At 38.7% G+C, this 24761-nt stretch overlaps 1 protein-coding gene and 1 pseudogene across 2 annotated transcripts in view; one reads left to right on the top strand and one right to left on the bottom strand.

Annotated features, from left to right (window-relative positions):
• Positions 1-24761, bottom strand: part of stat4 (signal transducer and activator of transcription 4) — a 145585-nt gene that overhangs the window by 5389 nt on the left and 115435 nt on the right. For both annotated transcript variants that reach the window (XM_088607220.1, XM_088607221.1), the window contains 3 exons: positions 21035-21087; positions 7955-8049; positions 1003-1139 (listed from right to left, as the gene is read on the bottom strand). In XM_088607220.1, coding sequence (XP_088463346.1) covers positions 1003-1139; positions 7955-8049; positions 21035-21087 — 285 coding nt within the window. The remainder of the gene's footprint in view (positions 1-1002; positions 1140-7954; positions 8050-21034; positions 21088-24761) is intronic.
• Positions 12873-17788, top strand: LOC148648885 (uncharacterized; annotated as a pseudogene).

Below are 24761 nucleotides of genomic sequence, written 5' to 3'. Positions count from 1 at the left end.
AAGCTATTGTTACACTCACTTTTTCACAATAGCAGGTAAACAATACTTGTCTCTAAATGTTCACTTAAATTTGCCCTTTTGTGGTTTGTAGAACAGATACTGATACTGTCTGTTAGGTCAGCTAACTAAAAACATAAGTCAGTCCTTCCTGTAATCAAATCAGATGTCTGTTCTGTTTAATTTTTCTTCAGAAATTATGTCACCGAGTGTAAAAAAAGGGTGACAAAGACTGTATCGATTTAAAGTGGATAGAATGCACAATGTCTCAGTAAGGGTAGTGCATTTTTATTTCCTTGTTTTTAAGCTTCGCATTGATCAAAAGTCCTTGCTCAGACAATCATTTCCACACAATTCAGAGAAGACCTGGGATTGAGAGGGGGGCTCTGGAACAGGGTGTAAATACACAGTGCATCATTACACCTGGCCATCTGTGTGCAGTCAATCAGCCCTGAGCAATTAGCTCTGCCCACACCCAAGACATCAAAGAGACACTTCCACCCCCATGAGGGGTCCTGGTTGAGGGAGACTACAAATAAACACAGACAGAACACTGGAAAAGACAAAGATTGCATTGGTTGGACCCAGGAGAGGACTCAGACACCAGAGACTGAGAGCAGAGGAGTAGGAAATCCCTAGCATTGTCTTCCACCCTCCTCTACCCAAAATGGACTTGGACTTGGAGACAAATAGGGTTATTCAGGACATTCAGTCTGAAGAAGATGCCCAAAAACCACCAAAGAAAATATACAGAGAAGAAACTTTCATTGCTAGGTGGCATGACATCTCTTTAAAGGTGAACATTTAAAACCTGATAGATAGGGTCTCATCAGGAGCACAGTTAAAGATGCGTGATCTAACATTAACTTACAGATGAAAAGCACTGCAAAACACTGCCTTTTAGACTGAGCCTTTAAGCAGTAAAAATATTTACCTTTAAGTAATAAACAGATCAGATGAAAAATGTTAAATTTAGTTATTCCACTATTGGCAATCCATCCTTACCGTTCTCAGACTGATCAACCCATGTGAAAGTGATTCCACCTAAGTGGCTCTCACTGAATCTTAAGAGAAATGTTCCTGGCTCCTTTTCCTTCAGTAAAGCACGCTCTGTCTCCTTGCTGACGAACCCCATGATATACCTAAATCAAAAGATGTTATCAGATCTTAAATCAAATAGATGTTAAATGGCCAACATTTAAAAGATTGTTTGTTGACTTTTAACTATGGATGGACATAATTCTCATGCAATGTATTTGTAACCAAAAACTGAGTTTATGACTATTGATCATTATGGCAGGCCAGCGGTAACGAGAATAGTCATTTCAGCTGATCTGCCACTACAGGTTGTTAGAACTTCTATATTTTGTATAAAGGCTCATATGAGGTGGATTAATAATTGATCAGTTAGATAACTGGTGAAGGGATGTGAGCTACATTTTCACATTGGGCTAATTTACATTAATTAATTAATGTTGCTGTTTACCCTGGTGTCCTTGCTAAATATCACTCTAGACATATACAATCTAGCCTGTGTAATATCTCCCCCTAAGTGAATTGGTGAACCATTTTCTCTTCAACACAGAATTGCTTTGTAGTTGGGTTGTCTGTGCATAATTTGCTGATAATCACTGTGATGGGACCTGCGATTAATCTTGGATGAACTGGGTCCCTCTTCATATGAAATGCACTTTAAAATTGTTAGGGATGAAAAGCACCCTATAATTGTAAACAATTATCATTGCCTGCCAAATACATTAAGAACATTAATGATCATTACAGCCCTTGTACAGTACTAGCACAGGAATGATGGAGACATGTGACATCTATTGTCAGATTTTCTGCTTCTTTTATGTTCCAGTGAATACGCTAGTTGAATGACAGGAACACAGAAGAAGCTCTTGCCTACAGATGCAGCCATTCAAAATGCGCGGTAAAAACCCGCGGTACGGTAACCTACCCACAAGCCACCGCGGGGCACCGGAGCATACCGCAGGGCAAGTGATTGGCTGGCCAAAATGACCGACAGGGGCACTCGTGGTGCATTGGTTGGTAGTGCAAAGATTGAATCATTTAATGTCTTTACTGTGCACATTTTAATCCGCTTAGTTTTGAATATTTATATGGATTTTACCACTAAAGGGAAATTTTAGTAGCTGAGCATAAAAAGAAGAGGAGCATAACGCATCTGAAGGTCATAAACGATATTAATTTAAAACATTACTGTATGTATGTAAACTGTACTGTGTATGGCTGGTCTTGGTAGTTTAAAGAAAAAATACACACCAGTCTTCCATTTCTCCCTAAACATTTTAAGCATGAAAGTTTTATGAAACGGTACCCAAATATGCGATTGCTGTATAGAATGAATTTTAATTAAAAAAAAATATTTAACACGAACATTAAGCTGTTTACATCTTCCGCCTGAGAACAGTCACCCGTTGCTACCCAACGCAGAATGGTGATTGGCTGACACCATCTGACACCCCTCTGATTGGAGAAAAAAGACGTGCTGGCGTGCTATACCAGGAAGAGGATTCTTTCCATTCAAAACGTGTATTTTAAAAGTTTAAGAAGTAAAAACCTTACAGCGTACACAGATTTCTAAACTGATCAGGATCGTTATCTTTGTCTTATGCATAATAATGTTCACCGCTCTGTCCAGCAAATTAATAATAAACTTTATTTTATATAGCGTTTTAAACGAATAAGTAATTAGATTGCTCATAAACCTAATCACTTGCTTTTTCTTTTTATTTAGGCTCAGATTACAACTATAGATCGAATTATTAATAACCATAATAACAACCAACCAACAAAAACAACCATATAAACATAATGGTGGTGCTGGACCTTCCAGTTTTATTTATTTATTTTTTAATCGCGTAACATAAACATATTACCGTATGCAAACTGTACTGTATACAATATGTACATGTATATTTAATGTCTTAACTGTGCCCGTTTAAGTATTGAATATTCATATCTAATTTTACCACTGAAGGGAAATCTTAACATAAACATACAGTATATGGCTGGTCTCGGTACTTTAAAGAAAAAAATACACACCGGTATTCCATTTCTCCCTAAACATTGTAAGCTTCGAAGTCTTTAACTAACGTGATACCGGAGTCAACAAGCATACTTTTAGAATTTGATTAAAAGGGAATATAATATGGAATCGCGTATCTCAAGAAATTAATAACGATATAATTATATTCATGTTGCAAAAGAACTGCAACGGACATAAAAACTCCCTTGCATGGTTTCATTACGACCAGAATCGGTCTTGAGATATTTTTAACTTGATTTACAGTATTTGAGAGGTATGTCTTAACACCGATACTACAGTGCTTAAGTACTGCTCACGTATATGTTTCTAGGTTTATATTATGCATTTCATACGGTCAAATTACTTTTGAGCAATAAGAAGCGAGAAACGGTATGCGTTTTACTTTCGTTTTGTGCTGGGACCCGTGGATTGATTAGAGATATCAAGTACATACAAGTCATTTTTTAAATGTTGTAGTTCGTCTTGAAAAAATGTTACGAGTACATCATCTATCAACAATTACACAGGTTCTGTTTCCATATTGCGGATTTTGGTTACGTAATATTATTTTCTAGATTTCACGTTGTGAATATGATGGGATGTCTGATGGGATGTTTCTAAAAATCCATCCTCTGTAAAACGTCTTCTCCAGTTGTCCTGCATATGTATTCGCTAATGAAGCTGTGTGTTCTGAGCCTAGATCTCTACATTTCTGTATGAACCAGCTTAGAGGGCTAAAGACAGCTTGTGTTTAAATTGAGTGTAAGGCAATTTATGCTTCTAAAGTCATGGTCAGCATTTATCTTTGTACTGTGTTGTAAACTTGTTCTGTGCCAAGTCACATTATTTTATAGCGTTTTTAAAGCGTTATCAAATACGGTGTTACTGTAGTTTACTGAGTCCCATGTCACATGGTCTGTGATTGAAACCTGTAAAACCGGTTTAATTCGTCACAGCCAGCACTCTTCAGGTGTGAGAGTCTTCTGCTCAGAATGAAACGCTAAAATGTTTGTGTATATTCTAATGGTAGTGGGGGCGGGGTGTGTGGGAATAAGTTTGGTTGAAACATTTTCTCTGAAAGCATTTTCTTCTTGTAACCGATCTTGTTACAGCATGTTACAGTTTACTATTATTAACCATATTAATTTTAAGTGCTTAATGTAAAATCTTGTAAAAATATATTTTCATTGTTCAAATATACATTAAGTCTGACTATCATATAATAAGTTAAATACAAAACTAAAGAAAAAATAGGGTTAAATATAATTCAAAATATTTTGCTAACAATGTTAACTGTTTATGAATAATAAAATGTATTAACTAAGGAGTAGGATGGCACAGTTGTTAGTATGTTTTTTGTTTTTTTTAACCCAATCTCCGGGAAACCATTAGTACGATGGTGAATCGGAGATTCTCAACCCTTGCTGCGTACGACTGGAAAAGAATTCGTGATCGGATCAACGAAATGCTTCGTAGGAGGAGGCAGTCTTTTCCTCTTGTCTAACAGTCTGTCCACAAACAAAACATTCCTGTTAGACAAGAGGAATTGAAAAAAAAACAATGTTGTCAATGAAAACCGGTGTGTGTGTCTCTCCCTGCTGGATGTCCCTCTCACAAACTGCTGAATGAATAAAATAATTTTATTGAAAACGAGTTTGCGATTGTCTGGTCTTTAAATTCTGTAGATACGCGATTCCATATTATATTCCCTTTTAATCAAATTCTAAAAGTATGCTTGTTGACTCCGGTATCGCGTTAGTTAAAGACTTCGATGCTTAAAATGTTTAGGGAGAAATGGAATACTGGTGTGTATGTTTTCTTTAAAGTACCGAGACCAGCCATATACTGTATGTTTAAGTTCCAAAATTAATATCGTTTATGGGCTTCACACGCGTTGCAGTATGCTCAGGCACTAAGTAAAAGGAGATGCTTCGTATTGCTTGACTAATTTTAAAAACTAAGTTATAAATATAAAAATTGCAGGCGCTGCTCTGGTGCGTCGGCTCCTACACAGTGCCTGTCTGCCGTAAGCGTTACAATATACATACAGTACCCAACACTGCTTGTACCCATCTGTCATGTAAATAAAACACCTTGAATTGAATTGAATTGAGGGGAGAAGGGGGGGATACTAAAGCCAATACTGGCTCAATGGGCTTTGACGTGCTAATGCGTTAACGGTCCGGGTGTGGCAGGCTTCCAATGTCAACTCGACTCGATTAGAAGACAATGAACGTATTTTAGCCCTAAATGAATTAATAGCAAACATGGTTTACATAAAATACATTTTTCCAAGAAATTTTATAATAATACGATCTATAGTTGAAATCTGAGCCTACTTTAAAAATAAAGGAAAAGCATTTTCAAAGAGCAATCACGCTGTGTTTATGAAGAAAAAGTGATTAGGTTTATGAGCAATCTAATTACCTATTCGCTTAAAATGCTATATAAAATAAAGTTTATTTAGAGATGAATGATCAGTGTCGCAGTTTAAATAATGTGAGTCAGGAAACTAACACAGCGCCACCGGATTTAATAACGCAATAAAAACGCTATAAAATAATGTGACACAGTACAGCACAGTACAACAATACTGACCATGACTTTAGAAGCATAAATTACCTTACACTCAATTTAAACACAAGCTGTCTTTCTGTATGAACCTCTAAGCTGGTTCATACAGAAAATGTAGAAATGCATTAGCCTGATCATGATTAAAAAACACATAATTAAACACGCGTTTGCGATTTAAATCAGAACACGATTTAAATCAATATAAATGTTTATATTGTAACGCATACTGTCCCGCCTCCATTTCTCTATAACAATTTACTGTTGCACACACACACACAATAGAAGCAGGAACCACTGTCAGAAGGGAAGATATATTCAAAATATCGCAAATATCGATCATGTTGCGATATTTTGAAATATAAAAGTCAATTGATTGTCCATAATATCGCTTACCTATTTTTTCGAAGAAATGTTTGTTAAAATAAAAGTCCAGCACCAGCTGGATTCGAACACACAACCTACCAGTTGGAAGTCACGCACCTAGACCAGTAGGCTACAAGACAGCTCGCATGTTCAGGTAGGCGAAACAGCCTTACACAGTCCTGCCGCAGTACACGGATATAATCATACCGTTATTAAATTCTTTAGATACGCGATTCCATATTATATTCCCTTTTAATCAAATTCTAAAAGTATGCTTGTTGACTCCGGTATCACGTTAGTTAAAGACTTCGAAGCTTACAATGTTTAGGGAGAAATGGAATACCGGTGTGTATTTTTCCTTGTGATATTTTAAGCTCTAGTTGAATGATAGGTGTCGCATTTTAAATCATTTTCGTAGCTAGAAATTATGAAACGCCCTGTTAAAAGCAAGGAAGTTTTTATGCCCCGTTGAAGTAAAACAAAATGCCTGACAAAGTATGGCTTGGACAGATTCCAAGTGCTTGTACAAATGTGCTAAAGAAATTATACTTTGAGTATACAGCTTGTCCAAAGTCATCCATTATTAATACTATTAGTAATATCTTCAGTAAAGGCTTTGATGCATAAATATTTCTGATAAAGGTAGGTTGTGTACTTCTGTCCAACTGAGCAATCTTGCTTTCATAATATATACCAACATTTTAATGACTGATGATTAACATGCTGTAATACACAGTTCAAAATTAAAGGCTCAAATGCTGTACATGAGAGGTTAAGCTCCCCCTGGCGGTTTTACAAGGCGACGCCGGATAGTTAGTCACGTGACACACGTGAAATGCGTGATACCGCGTGATACTGTGACACGCCCACCGGGGTATGCCGCGAAATACCTCACCCATTTTGAATGGCTGCATCTGTATATACTGTAAATGCAAGATTGCAGGTGTCTACAGGTTGCCCAAATCCATCCAATCCATCACTGATACTGCTTGGCAAACGGTGTCCTGCCGCTTAGGGAATACCATTTATATCTATGTAATAATACAGCTATGGCTCAAAGCTAGGATGATTGTACTCTAATGCTGATATTACATTGCTTCAAATAGGCAGATTTATTAACTTTACCAATTAGCCCATTTGATACTCTACACAGAATATAAAACATAAAAGATTTGCAGTCAAGTCTATATATACTTTTTTGATTACCATGACTACGATTTCCCATGCATTTTTATATTTGCTGTCGTTGTTATGCTACAAGTAGCTGATGGTAAGGGATGAAGCCTATGTGGTTACAAGGAAATCTGGGAAATCCAAGGCTGTAGTCCAAACAAACAGTCAAAAAGACAAAAGATTTTGAAGTAATAATTATCCAAAGGAGAATCCAGAAAATTTGGTCAAGGCAAAAAGTCCAAAGGCCAAAAAGGGAAGCAGAGAATATCTTAGGGAAACAGGATGTGTACCTCTCAGGTTTGTAAACCTAATACTGAGCAAGGTTGAAACAGGGAGCATGGTTTAAGTAGGCTGAAGGGGAGGCATGGTGAAGGGTTAACGAGGTCTGATTAATCTACACCTCCCCAGAGTGGATGAGGTATGTACTATCTGTTTGGGTCCCCTTTGGTGGTGGGATGCGGGTACTGTAAAAGCTGTCTGCATGTGGAAATGTCCTTTTTATAAAAGCTAGTTTTAACTTTTATCACTAAAACAGCAACTCTGTCAAATTTGTGAGCCAGACATCTGTTCATTTAATAATTTTAATTTCACAATTCACAATTAAATTCACAATTTTAAATGGAAAAATATACATCCAAATATTTAACCTCTTAATAGCTAATCAATGTTTTTCCACTTTTTAAAATATTCTACAGAAAAGTAATGGGCAAAATAGAAAGTTATGTAAAACACCCCAATTAAACCTTTATATTGCTGTTGAATTTTGTACTTTGCTAACCCATCCCCAATACTTACCCATCTATCCAAACAGGCAAGAGATGCTTCTTAATGAGTTCCAGTATAGAGTCTAACCAGAGCCAGAAGCTGAAAGGCTTTCCAGGAATATTCTCCTGCATGGAAAACAAGATATTTAAACCATACTACACAAAAAGAAAAAAAAACTTTTGAGCAATAGTTATAGCAGTTTAATATTTAAAACAATATTGTTTAAATTCAAGTCAAAAACACCTAAACAATCCTATGAAACAAAAAACAGGAATAAAGTCCAAATGAAAAATTACACATTATATTTGTTATTATTATCTAGCAGTGAAATATACAGATGCAGCCATTTAAACTGACTGGAGTGTGTTTAAAGAGGCTGCCACACAGGGATCATACACCGACATACAGGAACACGCATCGTCAGTCACTAGCTACATCAGGAATTGTGCTGACGATGTCACAATCACAAAAGAAATAAAAGCTTTTCCTAACCAGAAACCACAGCATTCAAACTGGGCAATAAATCAGAACTAAGGTCAGCCAGGATCAATCTAAACAATGGTATTAAACATGCAAAAAACACACTCAAACAGGAATTAGAGGAACACTTCACCACTAATGACCCAAGGCGCATGTGGCAAGGTATACAGGCCCTCACAGACTACAAGAGGAAGAACATCTGTGCACCTGCCCATGATGCCTCCCTGCCTAACGAGCTCAACACCTTCTATGCTCAGTTTGAAGCCAGCAACACAGAACCAGCCATGAGAGCTGCACCCTCTGCAGCTGACCAGCTGCTCTCACTGTCTGCAGATGAGGTGAGGAGATCTCTGCAAAAAGGGAACACATGCAAGCCTGCAGGACCTGACGGCATACCCAGCCGCATCCTCAGAGCCTGCGCCAATCAACTGGCAGGTTTATTCACAGACATTTTCAACATGTCTCTGGCCCAAGCCGTAGTCCCCACCTGCTTCAAGACAACCACCATCATCCCAATACCGAAGAAAACAACAGTGACATGTCTTAATGACTACCGACCTATGGCACTAATACCTGTCATCATGAAGTGCTTCGAGAGGCTGGTCATGAAGCACATTAAGGACACCATACCAAACACACTGGACCCGTACCAATTTGCCTACCGGCCCAACAGATCTACAGATGACGCGATCTCCATTGCCATACACACTGCCCTATCTCATCTGGATAAAAAGAACACATACGCAAGACTACTATTCATCGACTTCAGCTCAGCTTTTAACACTATCATTCCAGTCTCAACACCACCCTCTGCAACTGGATTCGGGACTTTCTGACAGGCAGACCTCAGGCTGTCAGGCTTGGAAACCATACCTCCGGCACACTAACTCTGGGGTCCCCCAGGGGTGTGTGCTTAGGCCATTACTCTACTCCCTCTACACCCACGACTGTAAGGCCAAACACAACACCAACCCCATCATCAAGTTTGGCGATGACACCACAGTTGTAGGTCTGATCACAGACAATGATGAGAGGGCCTACAGGGAGGAGGTCAATCTCCTTACAATGTTGTGTGAAGACAACAACCTCACCCTCAACGTCAGCAAAACCAAGGAGCTGATCGTTGATTTCAGGAAACTGCAAAACAGACATGCCCCTATCCACATCAACGGGACTGAAGTGGAAAGGGTCAGTAACTTTAAATTCCTTGGTGTCCATATCACTGAGGACCTCACATGGTCTCTCAACGCCACCTGTCTGATCAAGAAAGCGCAACAGCGCCTGTACTTCCTAAGACAGTTGAAGAAGGCTAAGATATGTCCCCAGATCCTCACTAACTTTTACAGATGCACTACAGAAAGCACACTGACAGGTTGTGGTATGGCAACTGCAGTATTGCTGACCGCAAAGCCCTACAGTGGGTGGTGAAAACTGCCCAGTCCATCACTGGGGTTGCCCTCCCATCTATACAGGACATTTATGACAGACGGTGCTTGAGGAAAGCTCTAAGCATCATCAAAGACCCCACACATCCCAGCTACAGACTGTATGACCCTCTACCATCTGGAAAACGGTACCGGAGCATTTGGGCCCGGACTACCAGACTCAGAGACAGTTTTTACCCCCGCACTATCAGACTATTAAACTCCCAGCCTCTCTCACTCTCACCTCACCTCTCACCTATGATGTGAACCTCACAGTGCCTTCTTTCTTCTTTGTAACCAAAAACTCACACATTGAAATCTACCTCTACCTTACATGTCAAAAAGCTCACTCCCCATAATTTCTATCCTTCTATTTCATTCTGTTGATGCATGTTTTTGCACATCAGATGTTGTTTTTGCACATTACCTGTTACCTTTTTGTTGTTTTGCACATTGCCTGTTGTTGTTTTGCACATTGCCTGTTATTGTTTTTGCACACTGCTTGTTGTCTCTGTCTTTCTTTTATTATACAATTGTATTGTTGTTTTTTTATGTACTACGTATCGTCTGAGAGCTAGCTTAACAGCATTTTGTTATACCATATACCTGTATATGAGAATAATGACAATAAACTTGAACTTGAACTTAAAATAATGCAACAAGCGCTTTATCATGACAAATGGCACAACTTTTTTTTCAAATAATCTGATGCAAGAGTGGACTTCTCTGTAAAATTGTCAGGCGGTGAAGTGAATCTTTAATGTACCACTCATTTGAATGATTTTCAAACAAATCTTTAAAAAAAAAATTAAATGTTTTAACCCATAAGTGCTTTCATGAGCTAATAATCATGTAAAGTAAGACAGATTTTTAATTGTTTTTTAAATTACATATAGGATACAAAGTATCAATAACTGTTTTCTTATTCTTATGTATACACATTATTTACAATGTACTGTTTTTTAGTTTGTTTCTTAGTAATTTAGTAAAGTTTTCTTATGCATTTCATTTCCTTTGCAAGTAATTATAACATCAGTAATTTTAATATATATTATAATATACATATATTGTTCATATACATTTATACATAGTGTATTGCAAACCCTATAAAAGTTGTCAAATGTTGCTGGATTACAAATGATACCGATTTTTCGGATATTTTAAGGATATAATTGCCTTACCATAGCATTGACACCATTAAAGTCACATTTACTGGATTTACTGGAAAAAACCCAGTCTGTTTAAGGAAGATGTATATGTGTCATTTGTAAGCCAGCAACATTTGAAAACTTTTTAAGGGTCTGAATACTTTTGGAAGGCATTGTTTTTAACAATTGTATCTTGTCCAATCCGAGTTATGCGTTGGCTGTTCAGCAGTAGGACTTTTTCCTGCCATGTAGGATTCGATTTTCAACCAATGCACAAGTGGTACTTTAACAAATTGGCCCTTAGGGATAATAAAGACTCTTTCTCTAATAATAAAATCTAAAAAAATAATATATATACTATATTAAATCTGCAAAAGTATATTCACACTTAAGAACATGATGGTCTTGCTAAGCATAACAATGTATTACAGTATGACCTGTCTCACTGAATTTCTCATTATATCAAATCACTCTTTTCCCACATCCCCATTTCCCTATTTTTCTACACTTTGGTGATTTTTCATTCTGCAGGGGAGAATGTGAGGAAGGAGGGGGATTCAAGGTAGATGAAGACGCATCTTTGGTTTGGTTTCATAATATCACTAATATTAAATCTTTGTTGATTATTGGCTTTTTAATGCCACTTTATAATGACTGCTCTCTCTGTTTCTCCATTAGGTCAGGTGATATTGTTGCAGATCCTTGCACCCCGGTGCATACATTAACAAGGGAAGAGGCTTCATTTTTATCTCCCTCTAGGCCTTCATCAAATTTACATGATAAATTAGTTCCTTTTTCTTCTTATCTGGCTGGAAGATTTTATAATTAAAAGGGCCTGTTTGCTCAATCACCTCATAAGGTCCTTGGCAATGAGTATATATTTTACATTTGGGAATAGGAAGAAGCAGCATTATGTAGTGCAATCTTTGGCCTTCCTGAGCCTTCTTTAAATGTTCTTTTACCAGAGGCACATCCTTGGCTAGTTATCTTGGAGGTAAGACAGGTAAACTATCCTATTCTCCTCCCCACATGTCCGGATATTGCCCGGGCTGAGTACCATCTGAGTTGGATGCTGCACCACTGCCATGGATCCAAGAGGGGCATCATGTATATTGGTATCGTTTAGGAGGATTTTGCTGGTCTACAGAGATCTGCATGGAGTACTGACATACAGAAGACATTATGGATGGATTAATACCCTCATTCATTTCTTTCTTTTTTTAATTGTATAATGTTAGCATGCCCAAAGGGGTTGGACAGCCAGTTGATCTTGGACCCCTAGAGGTTTGCTTTCTCCTTACTAAGGAGTTTTTGGCTCCTCTCCTCCCTTGTCTTCTGGTCTTTTCTGTTCTGTATTTACAACATGGATCACTTGCATTGTTAAGCGCCTTGGGGCAACCTTGTTGTTAAAGGCGCTATATAAAATGAATTGAATTTAATTGAATTGAAAATGAGAAAAAAGAGCACTTGGGACACCATTTAGTGAAAGGCCCCAGGTCTACAGAATTTCAAGGAGTCCCTCCCCCCTCAACACACATCACTCCCAACCAGCAAACACAACTGTGCCCTACATATCATTACATTTAAAGTTCAAATCTTGTTCAACACGTTGTACAAAAACAGACAAGTTAGAATCAAAACTAAAGAATTATTTATTCTTACGTTTGCGAAAAGCCACCTTGGCCCTATATACACATGTACAGAAGCATTTGGCACAATTGGGAAGCATGCACTCTCAAATGGGCACAGCAGCACATCATATGCTAGTGCAGTCACAATTAATAGGCTACTTCAGGCATTAGCAGTTCAGGTGGGTAGCTGCATCAGCATGCGTAGGCTGCAAAGGAACAAGTAATAGGTTTATTCCATGCTGAAAAATGCTTTTTTCAGCATGGAATAAACCTATTACTTGTTCCTTTGCAGCCTACGCATGCTGACGCAGCTACCCACCTGAACTACTACCGCCTACAGCTGCTGCGACCCACTATGCCTTCCTCCAAATCTTTTTCTAGATCTCTTCGTCATACCTTCTCTTCCTCCCTGGGCCACTTGCCCGCTTCTCTCACTAAACCAGCATTCTGTCTCTTCACAGCTATCTGTTCCAAGACCAGGCTTTCTAACCACCTTCTATTCCTTTACAGATGTCATCGACATAATATCATCCCTAAAGGATTTCGCCTTAAATTTAATACCTTTTCTTTTGACTCTGATACCACCCAGAGTAACACTCAGAGACTTCTAAAAATATTTTCTAGGAAACTAATGCTCTCTACCATTTTCTCCCTCAAAAAACAGATTATCCTTTCCGACAACAACATCAAAGAGGCTAAGGAATTTCTACGCCTGACAGCTCCACATCATCTTCCCTTCATAACTAAACTCTAAACTGTACCAGTTTCTCACTACAGAGAAGGACAAAAAACTCAGTCATCTTCTACAGAAGAAAATCATCAACACCTCGAACACCCTCACCAACCCTAACTTTGTTGTCACCATACCTTCTAACCTTTCCCTTTCACAGGATGAGCGATCCCTCCTCAGCAAAGGGCTCAGTTTTGTACCAGTTCCCAGGAAGCTGGACATCCCCCAGACCACTGTCGACCTTAACCGCTTTTACCGCAGGATCCGTCTCAGAGCACATTTTGCCGACAATTCCTCTTCACAGGCAGCTGATAACAACCCGGTTATTGATGTCATTAACAACATTAATCCCAAACAGAGCTGTTGGGCTCCCTCCTCTGGCCGTTTTCCACCAGTTGATTATTTCATAAACCAATGCACTAATCAAGCTCCCAAGGCACTCTCTATACCCAGTAAACATAGGTCTAACCTCACCCAAGGAGAAAATCAGGCGCTCCAGTCTCTCCGCAACAGGGATGATATCGTCATCAAACCAGCGGACAAAGGAGGTGCTGTTGTGGTGTGGCGTAAGGATCTATATATCTTTAAAGCCTCTACACAACTAACTGACACTTCTGCCTACCTCCCTCTCCAACAGGACCCTACCACTGACTACCAAAAGGAAGTGGTATCCACCATTTCTCTTCTTATCAGCAGTAATGAGCTCCCCCAGGAGGCAAACCAGCTCATCATGGAACATCCACAGGTATCTCAATTTTACCTCCTCCCCAAAATCCACAAACCGGACACCCCTGGACCCCCCATCGTATCAGCATGTAACTGTCCAACTACTTACATCTCAGCCTTTCTCGACAGCCTCATGAGACCGCTGGTTGAAGATCTTCCCTCATACATCAAAGACACCAACCACGCGCTCCAACTTTTTAATGATTTCCAATTTCAGGGTACCGAATGCTACATTTTTACCATGGACATCACATCTCTGTACATCGTCATTCCCCATTGCCCGAGCCTAAAAACACCCCCCGGACCATCAACCCGATCAGGAACTCCCACCGTAACAACCCCATTCCTTTGGTGCTTCCTTACCACCCTAACACGCTTCCTATCCCCAGGACCATAAACCACAACTTTTCCATCCTACAGGATGATCCCTCCATTGGGGCCCTCTTTTCTGATCGCCCTATCATCTCATATCGCTGACCACCTAATCTGCGTAACCTCCTTGTTCACAGCTCCCTTGACCGCCCTCAACAACCATCCACACCAGGCACTTTCCCTTGCAACAGAGCTCGCTGTATCACCTGCAAGTACACAGCCACCACCACACTCATTCAAGGCCCCTCAGGAAAATTCCAGATCACCCAGATGGCATCTTGTACCTCCAGCAACCTTATTTACTGTATCTCTTGCAGTAAATGCCCAGTTTCGCTCTACATTGGAGAAACAGGAAGAAGACTTGGAGACTGCTTCAGAGAACACATCAGGGCTGTGAAGATTAAAGATCTCTCCAAGCCCATTGTTTCTCAACCACGACCACTCTAATCTCTCTGTCTGTGTTCTCAAAGATGGTTTTCCGAACTCATACATCAGAAAGACTACTGAAACCAAACTTATCCTGCAGCTAAGATGACACCTTCCCCCTTCTCTTAACGACAGACTACTATTCTACTAAATTTTCTCCATTCATTGGAAGTTTCATTTCACACCTTTCTACATCTATCCTGACTTCACACCTCTTGATTGGCCTCTCTTTCTGTCCCCTGCTCCCGCCTCTAACCCCCCCTCCCTCCCAGCCTTTGTTCTCCCACTACATTACCTTTGCCTACTGCCTTGTCTCTCTCACACCTGAAGAAGGCTCCACGGCCAAAACGTTGTGTTCTCTTTCTTCTTTTTTTCAGCATGGAATAAACCTATTACTTGTCTACTTCAGGCATTGTTTAAATGATTTTGTGGTGTTCTGACAGCAGTCATTGAACAGTCCATTTCTGACATTAGGGACATGAGGAATCGGCAAGCAGCTTGGTACACTGCATAAATTGAATCTGAAGAGATAAGGGAGACACCTGGGAAGTGAGATAATAATATCATTTTTTGTTTTTGCATTTTTGCAAACTATGCAGTTTAGTGGCTTGAAGTTGGCTTTGCGCCCAAATACATAAAGATGCTGCCTGTCCTTGGTCAGTAAGATAAAGGGCATGTATTTGATAAGCTGTCTGTCAACCAGAACATGAAAAGAACTAACTGTTGTCTAGTCTGCAACTTAGTTATAATTAATAACAATATTGGCATGTGTTGCTGTCTTATCATTTGTTTAGAATGTGTCGTAGTAACTTTGTTGCTCGGTATAAAAGACCATCTTTAGCTACTTATTTTTAAGTCCGGTGGTTACATATGCATATGAAACAAAGAGACTTCTGCTTTACAGACACCAGAACCAGTGCACTGAACCAGTGCACCACCAGGCATTGCAGGTGAATTAACAAACGCACCCATACGTGCCATAAAGCACACAGTACATAGACTCAGAAAGCAAAATGCAACATGAAGAAAAAAAATTATGTAAAACCGTCTATGGAAAAACAGCTAGCTACAGACTAATGAACAAAGGCATGCCAATGCTAACCAACAAACTGACCCAACAAAATTCTAGCAAGCACAATTAAGTTAGAAAACTTTACAGAAGTGACACAGGGATGCCACGGCTGGCACGGAAATAATTACATGTAATCATGAAAACAGGCCTAATTTAGTCTAATGATGTATTTTGAGTTGGCGTGTGATGTTTGGTGTACATCACAAAGCAAATACAGGCTTGACATTGAATATGATAACTGTCCAGAATTGGACCTGTCAAAGCGTGCTTCTTTTAAATGAGATTTGTTTTCCATGATTAACTTTGGCAAGCTCGTATGTGAGTAGCTTACTTGATTTTTTACCACAACTGGCAGGATTTTTTGTTTTACTCCAACATCAAGAGTTTGACAGCGACTTAGCCAATTGTATCACATTGACCTCCCCATTTTATTTGTTTCATTTTCTTATTGGTTAGAAACGCTATGACAATCATCACACCATCAATTTTTCTTTTAATTGACTGGGTCAGAGAGGAATCTCTCTTTGACTGGGTGGGCCAGGCTCACCTGTACCTATGCCCCTGAATTAGAGCATTGACATTTTTTGGGGGGGTGGGGGCATTGCCTCCCAATGCCCCCCTGTAGTGCCAGCACGGGTGTGATTACCAGAACAGCCATTCATGTTATAGACTAGGGTGACTTTGAAGAATGATGTATCATAACAAATTGCCTATCAATGCGTGCATTTCAAAAGTTTGAATATCATCATTTTATTCATTGGATGACACAAAACACATGATGCAAAAGGTTTCAAATCAATATTTTTTTTTGCAAAATGGAGTATTTGACTGAGAGATATTAACAGTACCGGTACTTAGCAATACGTGTCTATTTCACCACAAATCCCATCTACTGTATCAATGTTCTTTGGGTAGTAAAAAGCTAAATTTGCAAGCTGAATCATACTCCGGTCAGTGCATCTTGCTTACTGCAGACACCAGTTTTGACATGCATTCTGAATGGCTGCATCTGTACCATTACCAAATGTAAGAAGAAATATATGAATATTTTCAAAATAAATATGAATACATTATATGCATATGTGCATGTCACACACAGACTACCAAGAGTTTGCTTGGATGTACAGTAGTTTTTAGTAGCACTATTCATTTCAGACATTTTTAGGCACTAATGTGACAAAAGTCATATTGAAAATATAAAAACTGTTCTGAAATAACTATGGATTTTAATTGATTACTGCAGATTAGCTGTTCTTATTCTGTTCTAGATTCTGTTCATTATGCATTATAGCAAGAAATGGTAAAGTCTAAGTTATACCTTAGATGCTGACTTAATTTACTCAAGGTAGTATTTAAAATATAATTTATTCCCAAACAGTGCTGTAATAAGAGAATGTAAGCATAATCAATAAAACTGCTTTCAGCCATTCCATTTGTTTATTTATTGCTAAACATCTGATCATATTTTTCAGCACAAAGTACTATACGGTACCTATGGAAAGTAATATAAATAACTGTGATGTATAAAATGAATGTGTAATTTTATGTTTATTAAATTGCAAGTATGATAGACATAAGTTCATAAAACTTCAATAGCAATTGGTGAAGTAACAGGTAAAAACATGGAATGGAAATTCTACAGGTTAGAACAGTGACAGCTGGAAGCTGAAATAAATTTACAAAACTTTATTTTTTGCCCCTTTTTCTGATGTTCTCAGAACTCAAAGGTATTCTTATCACAGAATAAATATCCTCGCAAGAACTATAATTATTTTGTGTAAGGATGCATTTGTATGCAGTAACTACAAAAGCTAATTAACTTAACCTTCCTGTTGTGTTACAGCTCATACAATAGAGTGCTAATACCAGAAATCCATGACCAGGGTTCAAGATCTGCCTATGCACAGTGATCAAACATGTTTTTCAACAAACAGGTTTTTGGGGTTGGTCTGGTGCTGAGCAGCTGTGTGATTTCACCAATATGTTTGCTTGGGAGGTCACATGCTCATGGAAATGGGTTATATCTTAGCCTTGAAACAGTCAAACATGGCCAAACATTGTAAATGTTTTATCTAAAGCTAAACAATCTGCAGTTAAATCGTTAAGTTCTTAAAGGATTAAGACAGAAGACAGGATAAAAGGATCACATGGAAACAAGAATCTTAGAAAAGAGGATATAAGAAGAAAAAGGGATAGCACTGTAAAGGAGACACCTCCTTTACAACTGAGTCTACAGTTCAGTCTCACACATTATGAAAACCTCCTGATGACACTGATAGAGAAATATTATGTAATCTGAAAACATTTACAAATCATGTGGAAAATTATCTGTTTAACCTGTTGATTTTTGTTGCTCACCAGGACCCAGTAATTTATGCACTAGGTTATTCTACAATTTAATCCAATGTGTGTACAGTATACGAAACACATAGGACACATACAGATGCAGCCATTCAAAGTGGGCGGTACAAACACGTACCGTAGGCATTTCCCTACGTCATAAAGCATCATAACGCGTCATACCGCGGATTGGCTGGCCAAAATGACCGACAGGGGCACTTGTGGTGCGTTGGTCGGTCATGGAAAGATTTAATCATTTAATGTCTGTACTGTGCACGTTTTAGTATTGAATATTTATATGGAATTTTACCACTGAAGGGAAATTTTAGTAGCTGAGCATGAAAAGAATAGGAGCATAATGCATCTGAAGGTCATAAACTATTAATTTTGGAACATAAACATATTATGTAAACTGTATATGGCTGGTCTAGAGCGCCCTACATTACAAGCTCCAAGCATTTCACCCTCACACGTGAAGAAGGATTCATAGCTGAAACGTAGCAGTATTGTATTGCAGTAAATGTTTATATCATTATATCTATTTTTTTCTTTCTTTTTTAAAAATTAAAAAATCATTTGCCCAGCCTAAGAGGGGGGGTCTGCTCTCATTGACAGCTGACACTCCTCCATACACTCAAGTGAAAAATTAATAAGGCCAATGTAAATGTCGTATTTACAATTTGTTGATAATAAAAATGTTAAGTTCTCTAAAGCTTTCTCAGTCAAGTATGATAGTTTACCCAGGGGGCTGTGTAAGCATGTGTGCATGCCAGCAGCCATATCACCCTGCAACTCACAACTGGCAACCCACTGAAGCTAAGCAGGTGTGAGCCTGGTCAGTACCTGGATGGGAGACCTCCTGGGAAAAACTAAGGTTGCTGCTGGAAGAGGTGTCAGTGGGGCCAGCAGGGGGTGCTCACCCTGCAGTCCATGTGGGTCCTAATGCCCCAGTATAGTGACGGGGACACTATACTGTAAACAGGCGCCGTCCTTCGGATGAGACGTAAAACCGAGGTCCTGACTCTCTGTGGTCATTAAAAATCCCAGGGCGCTTCTCGAAAAGAGTAGGGGTGTAACCCCGGTGTCCTGGCCAAATTTCCAATTGGCCCTTACTAATCATGGCCTCCTAATAATCCCCCTCTATGAATTGGCTACATTACTCTGTTCTCCTCCCCACTGATATCTGATGTGTGGTGAGCGTTCTGGCGCACTATGGCTGCCGTCGCATCATCCAGGTGGATGCTGCACATTGGTGGTGGTGGAGGGGAGTCCCCATTACCTGTAAAGCGCTTTGAGTGGAGTGTCCAGAAAAGCGCTATATAAGTGTAAGCAATTATTATTATTATTATGTGTAGGCAGCAAAAGATCAGCTAAACTGGGAAGATGCGACACCAAAGATATTAATAATAACCTTTTAAATCTGAAGGGAGATCTAAAGGGATCCACGCGATACAGGTTCCTACTACTGGAGCGATTCAGAGGGAAAGACTGTGACTATTCGGTGTTATTAAAAAATGACTTAGATTCGAACATGTTGTGATATTTAGAAATATAAAAAAGTCAATTAATTGTCCATAATATTACTATTTTATTTTTTCAAAGAAATGTTTGTTAAAAAAAAATTGGTGGCGCTAGCTGGATTTGAACAGCCGTCCGCTTGCGTATAAGTCAGCCACTTAAATCACATCGCCACTAGCACGGTCACATGACAAGTGGTGAAACAGCCCTACACATATCAATAGACACTGTATGTGTACAGTATATGCTACTGTTTGTGTTACAGTACATTAATATAATTATATCATTATTAATTTCTTTACATACACGATCCAATATTCTATTCCCTATTAATCAAATTCTAAAAGTATGCTTGTTTACTCCGGTATCTAGCATATTCGCAGAAAAGCTTAAAATTATCACTTTTCTCACAGAGTACTGTATACTGTATAAACGTCCAGCACAGTAACATGGTCAGAGGGAGCAAGGAGCATGTAAAAACGTTTCCGAAATAACCAAATGTAAGACTTTGATGCTTAAAATGTTTAGGGAGAAATGGAATACTGGTGTGTATTTTTTCTTTAAAATACAGTACCAAGACCAGCTATATACAGTACAGTTTACATACAGTAATATGTTTATGTTCTTAAATTAATGTCTTTTATGAGCATGTGAAAGGCATGGTGAATCGTAGATTCTCAAGAATTACTTTGTATGATTGGAAACAAATGCGTGATTGGATCAACGAAATGCTGTGGTGTTACTTTTTGTTAATGAAAAAATAAAGTCTTTTTGTTTACAAATACAGTCAATGAAAAAATAAAGTATTTTCGTTTACAAAGACGGTTACAAAGAATGTGGACCAGGGTAATACTTTGAGTTTACAGCTTGTCCAAGGTCATTCATTATTAATACTATCAGTAATATCTTCGGTAAAGACTTTGATGGCGACAGCTCAAATGCTGTACATGAGAGGTTGAGCTTTATTAGCGGTGGAAATTCCGAATACTATTATCTTACTTGCGGTATTATGCGGTATTATGCAGGATTATACGGTAACCCGGGTTATACTGCGACAAGCCCACCGCGTTTTAACGCGGTATAATCCTTTTGGATGGCTGCATCTGTAGGAAACATGTAAATACATGTTTATATTTGTGTTTTCAATATCAATAAGTCCATGTTAGAAAACAAACCAAATACTATATTTTTCATTTAATCATGCTTATGCCTATAAATAATTTTGTGCATTTCAACAGCCTACCTTGCAAACTTTTGACCAGTGAACATGACATTCATTGTGAGAAGCTTGCTGACCTAAAAGGGGAAAAACAGATTGATTACAACAAATAAATAAGAAATATGCAAAATGTTCATTTCATACAAGGAAGTGTGGTGCATTACAAAGCTCCTAACATTCAGAGAATACTGATAAAAAATGGTACAGTATATAGACTTACTTAACGCTGTAATTCTGTGCATGGTCATAGTCTCAACACCATGGTTTTAAAGTTTGTTTTAGATAATGCAATTAGCTTTGATAAGAACAGAAACTGATCATACATGAAAAATTAAAAAGAAGGCTCCACGGCCGAAACGTGTTTTCTTCTCTTCTCTTTTCAGCATGGAATGAACTTATTACTTGTTCCTTTGCAGCCTACGAATGCTGAAGCAACTACCCACCTGAACTACTACAGCCTTTAAATACTTTTCTACATTTGTTCCATTTTGCATTTCTAACTGTAGAATTTTCATACGGATGTGAGAATTTAAATATGAGCATTAATTTAAAATAAAAGAAAAGGATATTAAAGAACTTTATGATAGTGTTGTGATATCATCACCTGCTTCTTTATACAAGTAGTTCTCGATTTTTATGGAAAATGTGTTTCTGAAATTGTTGCATATATCAAAAACACATACATTAAAAATAGGAGTATGTGTTCTGGGTCCAATGCCCAAATGCACATTTGGACTCTACAGCTATCTTTGGTCCTAGCCCTTTAAATAACATTTATTTTAAAGTAACCTTATGAATTATTAATGAAGTTATTAATTTCCCCCTCTTAGGTAACCTTAATTTTTTCAGTATTTATTTTAAAATTATTTTAGTAATTTTACTTATTGAATTAATTTGTCAGTTGAATTGAATTATCACTGATTTTTTTAAAATGGAAACAATGTATTATTTTCAAATTCTTTGCACTGAATTTTAGTAATGTTTTTTTTTTCACAAAACCTTACTTTCAATATAAGGCATAGACTAAGAAGTTTATATTTAGGCTATAAATGCTATACAGTATTTTGTAAGCAAGTGAAAATGGGTCATGATGGGTGGCAGGTAGAACACTAAAAATAGTGGCCTCTGTGTCACTCATCCCTGTGCACAACTGGGTATGTCCTATATACATTGTCTTGAAACACCTCATTGAGTTGTCTGTTGCTGACCACGCTTACTCACATTAAAGTGAGAATATGTCCTAATTGGTATATACCAAGTGGTATATAAGTGGTACTGTATTCTTAAGGCATGTTAAACCAAAAGTGCACAATGTAAAATCAAGAACTACCCGTATAGTTGAGATCACTCTCTGACGGAGATGTAAAGATACTGTAGCTGTCTACTTTTCTAATGCATTTTCTCAAATCTGCTTTAACCTATCCAAAGAAACCAGTTACACTAAGTCTTAAGTTATATGGGATTCTAATAGGAGAATAACATTTTAATAACAGAATAATAGTTTACAAATTGCAGAGTTATGTATAAATTAAAAGTAGGAGTAGCATAGTGGTTAGCATTGCTGCATTGCATCACTGGGGCCTTGAGGCACTATATTCATTGAGCTTCTATGTTCTCTTTGTGTTTGTGTGGGTTAGCCATGGTTTCCCACAGTTCAAAAACATACTGGTAGGCTAATTTGCTTTTGGGAAAATTGTCCCTAGGCAGAAGTGAACACAACCATATAAACCAAATAAAAGCCTAGCCCCCTTTTAACTCCTGATTGACTACTTCAATTCCATAACTATCTCAGCTGAGTAGCTATAATATGTTGTTTACCAGCTTCAAAACGAACAAGTCTTAAAAACCCAGTCTCCTCTGAGACTTTTCAAAAATTTCCAAACTCTCAGAAATAACACACATTTCAGATCCAAAACATCATAGTCAGTCCTTCTCTTTCTGGTGAATTGAGCACACAAATGATCTGCCTTCTGTCAGCTCCTTCCCACCCCATGACAGCAGATATCACTGACCCAGAAAGCCTCCTCTTACTTCCTTCTAAACAGTCACCTGTTCATTTGTCTTCTCATAACTGGTCACATATCTGGGGAATGTGGTGCAGATAAGGCTGCCATCTTGTCTGAACTGGCTGTGCCCTTACACAGTAATTATATTTTAGACCTTTTGAGTAGCCTTCTATTTCTATTAATCTTCTTCCTGTCTGTTTCTCCAACCATGTCATTCTCTCCCTATTCCACTGCACAAGCCGTCTTTTTCTTCTTGACCCTCTCCAAGTTCAGAGGCCCACTATATGTGTTCTACATCCTTTTCCCATTTGTCTATTCCAAGATGTAACACGATTTGGATTTCTAAGTACTTGCTCTTAAATGTTACTGCACATTTTGTAATCATATACTGCATATGGAACAAGTAATAGGTTTATTCCATCTCTTTTCAGCATGGAATAAACCTATCACTTGTTCCTTTGCAGGCTATGCATGGTGACGCAGCTACCCACGTGATATACTGCATACATTTATTTTAGTTCAAGTAGTTAGCTGTGTAGCGGCGAGGCTTATTAATAAGAAAGAATTAAGTGTTCTGAGCTTTCCCGAATGAGGCCCCATTTCTCTGTTCATCTCTGTGGTGCAGCCACAGAGAAACTATTCATGCAGGCTGATTTAAGGTTCCTTTGATAAAGGACAGCTCCCAAAGGGGGATGCATTTAGCTAAGCCTGGCTATCATGATCAATGGTCATCCATTGGCGCCTATCTGTCTAGGGAGTGCCAGTTGGACATCTGGACTGCATTCCTAAGTGTCAGGAGTAAGTGACTCATATCTCACCTTGATCAACCAATCAGGGACTGGTAGGGCCGAGTAACCCACGTGGGACTCTGATGCCCATGGAACTTTCAGCCAATCAACGAGCTGAAGTTCCTCCAGGTAAAAACAGGCAACACAGAGATTCAGTAAGATTCAGAAGAGATTCAGGTAGACTTCTGTGGAGTTTTCTAAAGGGAATTCAAAGGAGAATTCCAGGGCAGGATGGCCCAGGAGCAGAAGGCTCCCAAGGGCAGGACATTCTCGCAGCGCGCCTCCTGACCATCCTGAGACTCAGCCCGGAACAACCATGGAACGGCCAGTGTGTCCGAGTGCCAGAACTTTCCTTTGTTCTAAGAGTCTAGAGCGGAGGTTGCCAGAGAGTAACCAGAGGATCCACCTGAGGTTAGCACCAGCAGCAGGCCTCGTGAACGGGTCGGAACTGTGGACAGCTGAATCACTATTCAGAACTAGCTCTTCATCAGGAACGAACCGGTCCTCTTCCTGACTTGCTGGGACCCCCACAGTCATCTTTTCTCCTGTGCACAAACTGTGCTAGTTAAAGCCAACACTAACTAGCCGGTCAGTGAGCATCAGCAGCGCACCGTCACAAGCCGCACAGCACAGCCTGGCACTGAGCCAGAGAGCACGGATTGGACAGCAACAGCCTGCAACTGTTTCTTTGTGCCCGCAGGAGATCTGAATCCCCAGAGATTGGATGAGTATTCAACTTCAATGCATTACAGCTCGAGAATTCAATTGTTATCCCAACCAGTTGATATCAATTTAATTCCTAAGAGTTATGTACTTGTTTTGAGTATCTAATGTAGAATTTATAACCAAGTTCATTTATGAAACGGTCTTAATGAATGATATACTGAACGTATGTCCTCTTGATATGTGTAACTCTTTGTAACTGACTGAATATATACCTTTTGTATTCTGATAACC

Source organism: Lepisosteus platostomus, chromosome 14, assembly GCF_059453375.1.
Source record: "Lepisosteus platostomus isolate fLepPlt1 chromosome 14, fLepPlt1.hap1, whole genome shotgun sequence".
NCBI classification, from domain to species: domain Eukaryota; kingdom Metazoa; phylum Chordata; class Actinopteri; order Semionotiformes; family Lepisosteidae; genus Lepisosteus; species Lepisosteus platostomus.
This window is presented reverse-complemented; position numbering and strand designations above follow the sequence as displayed.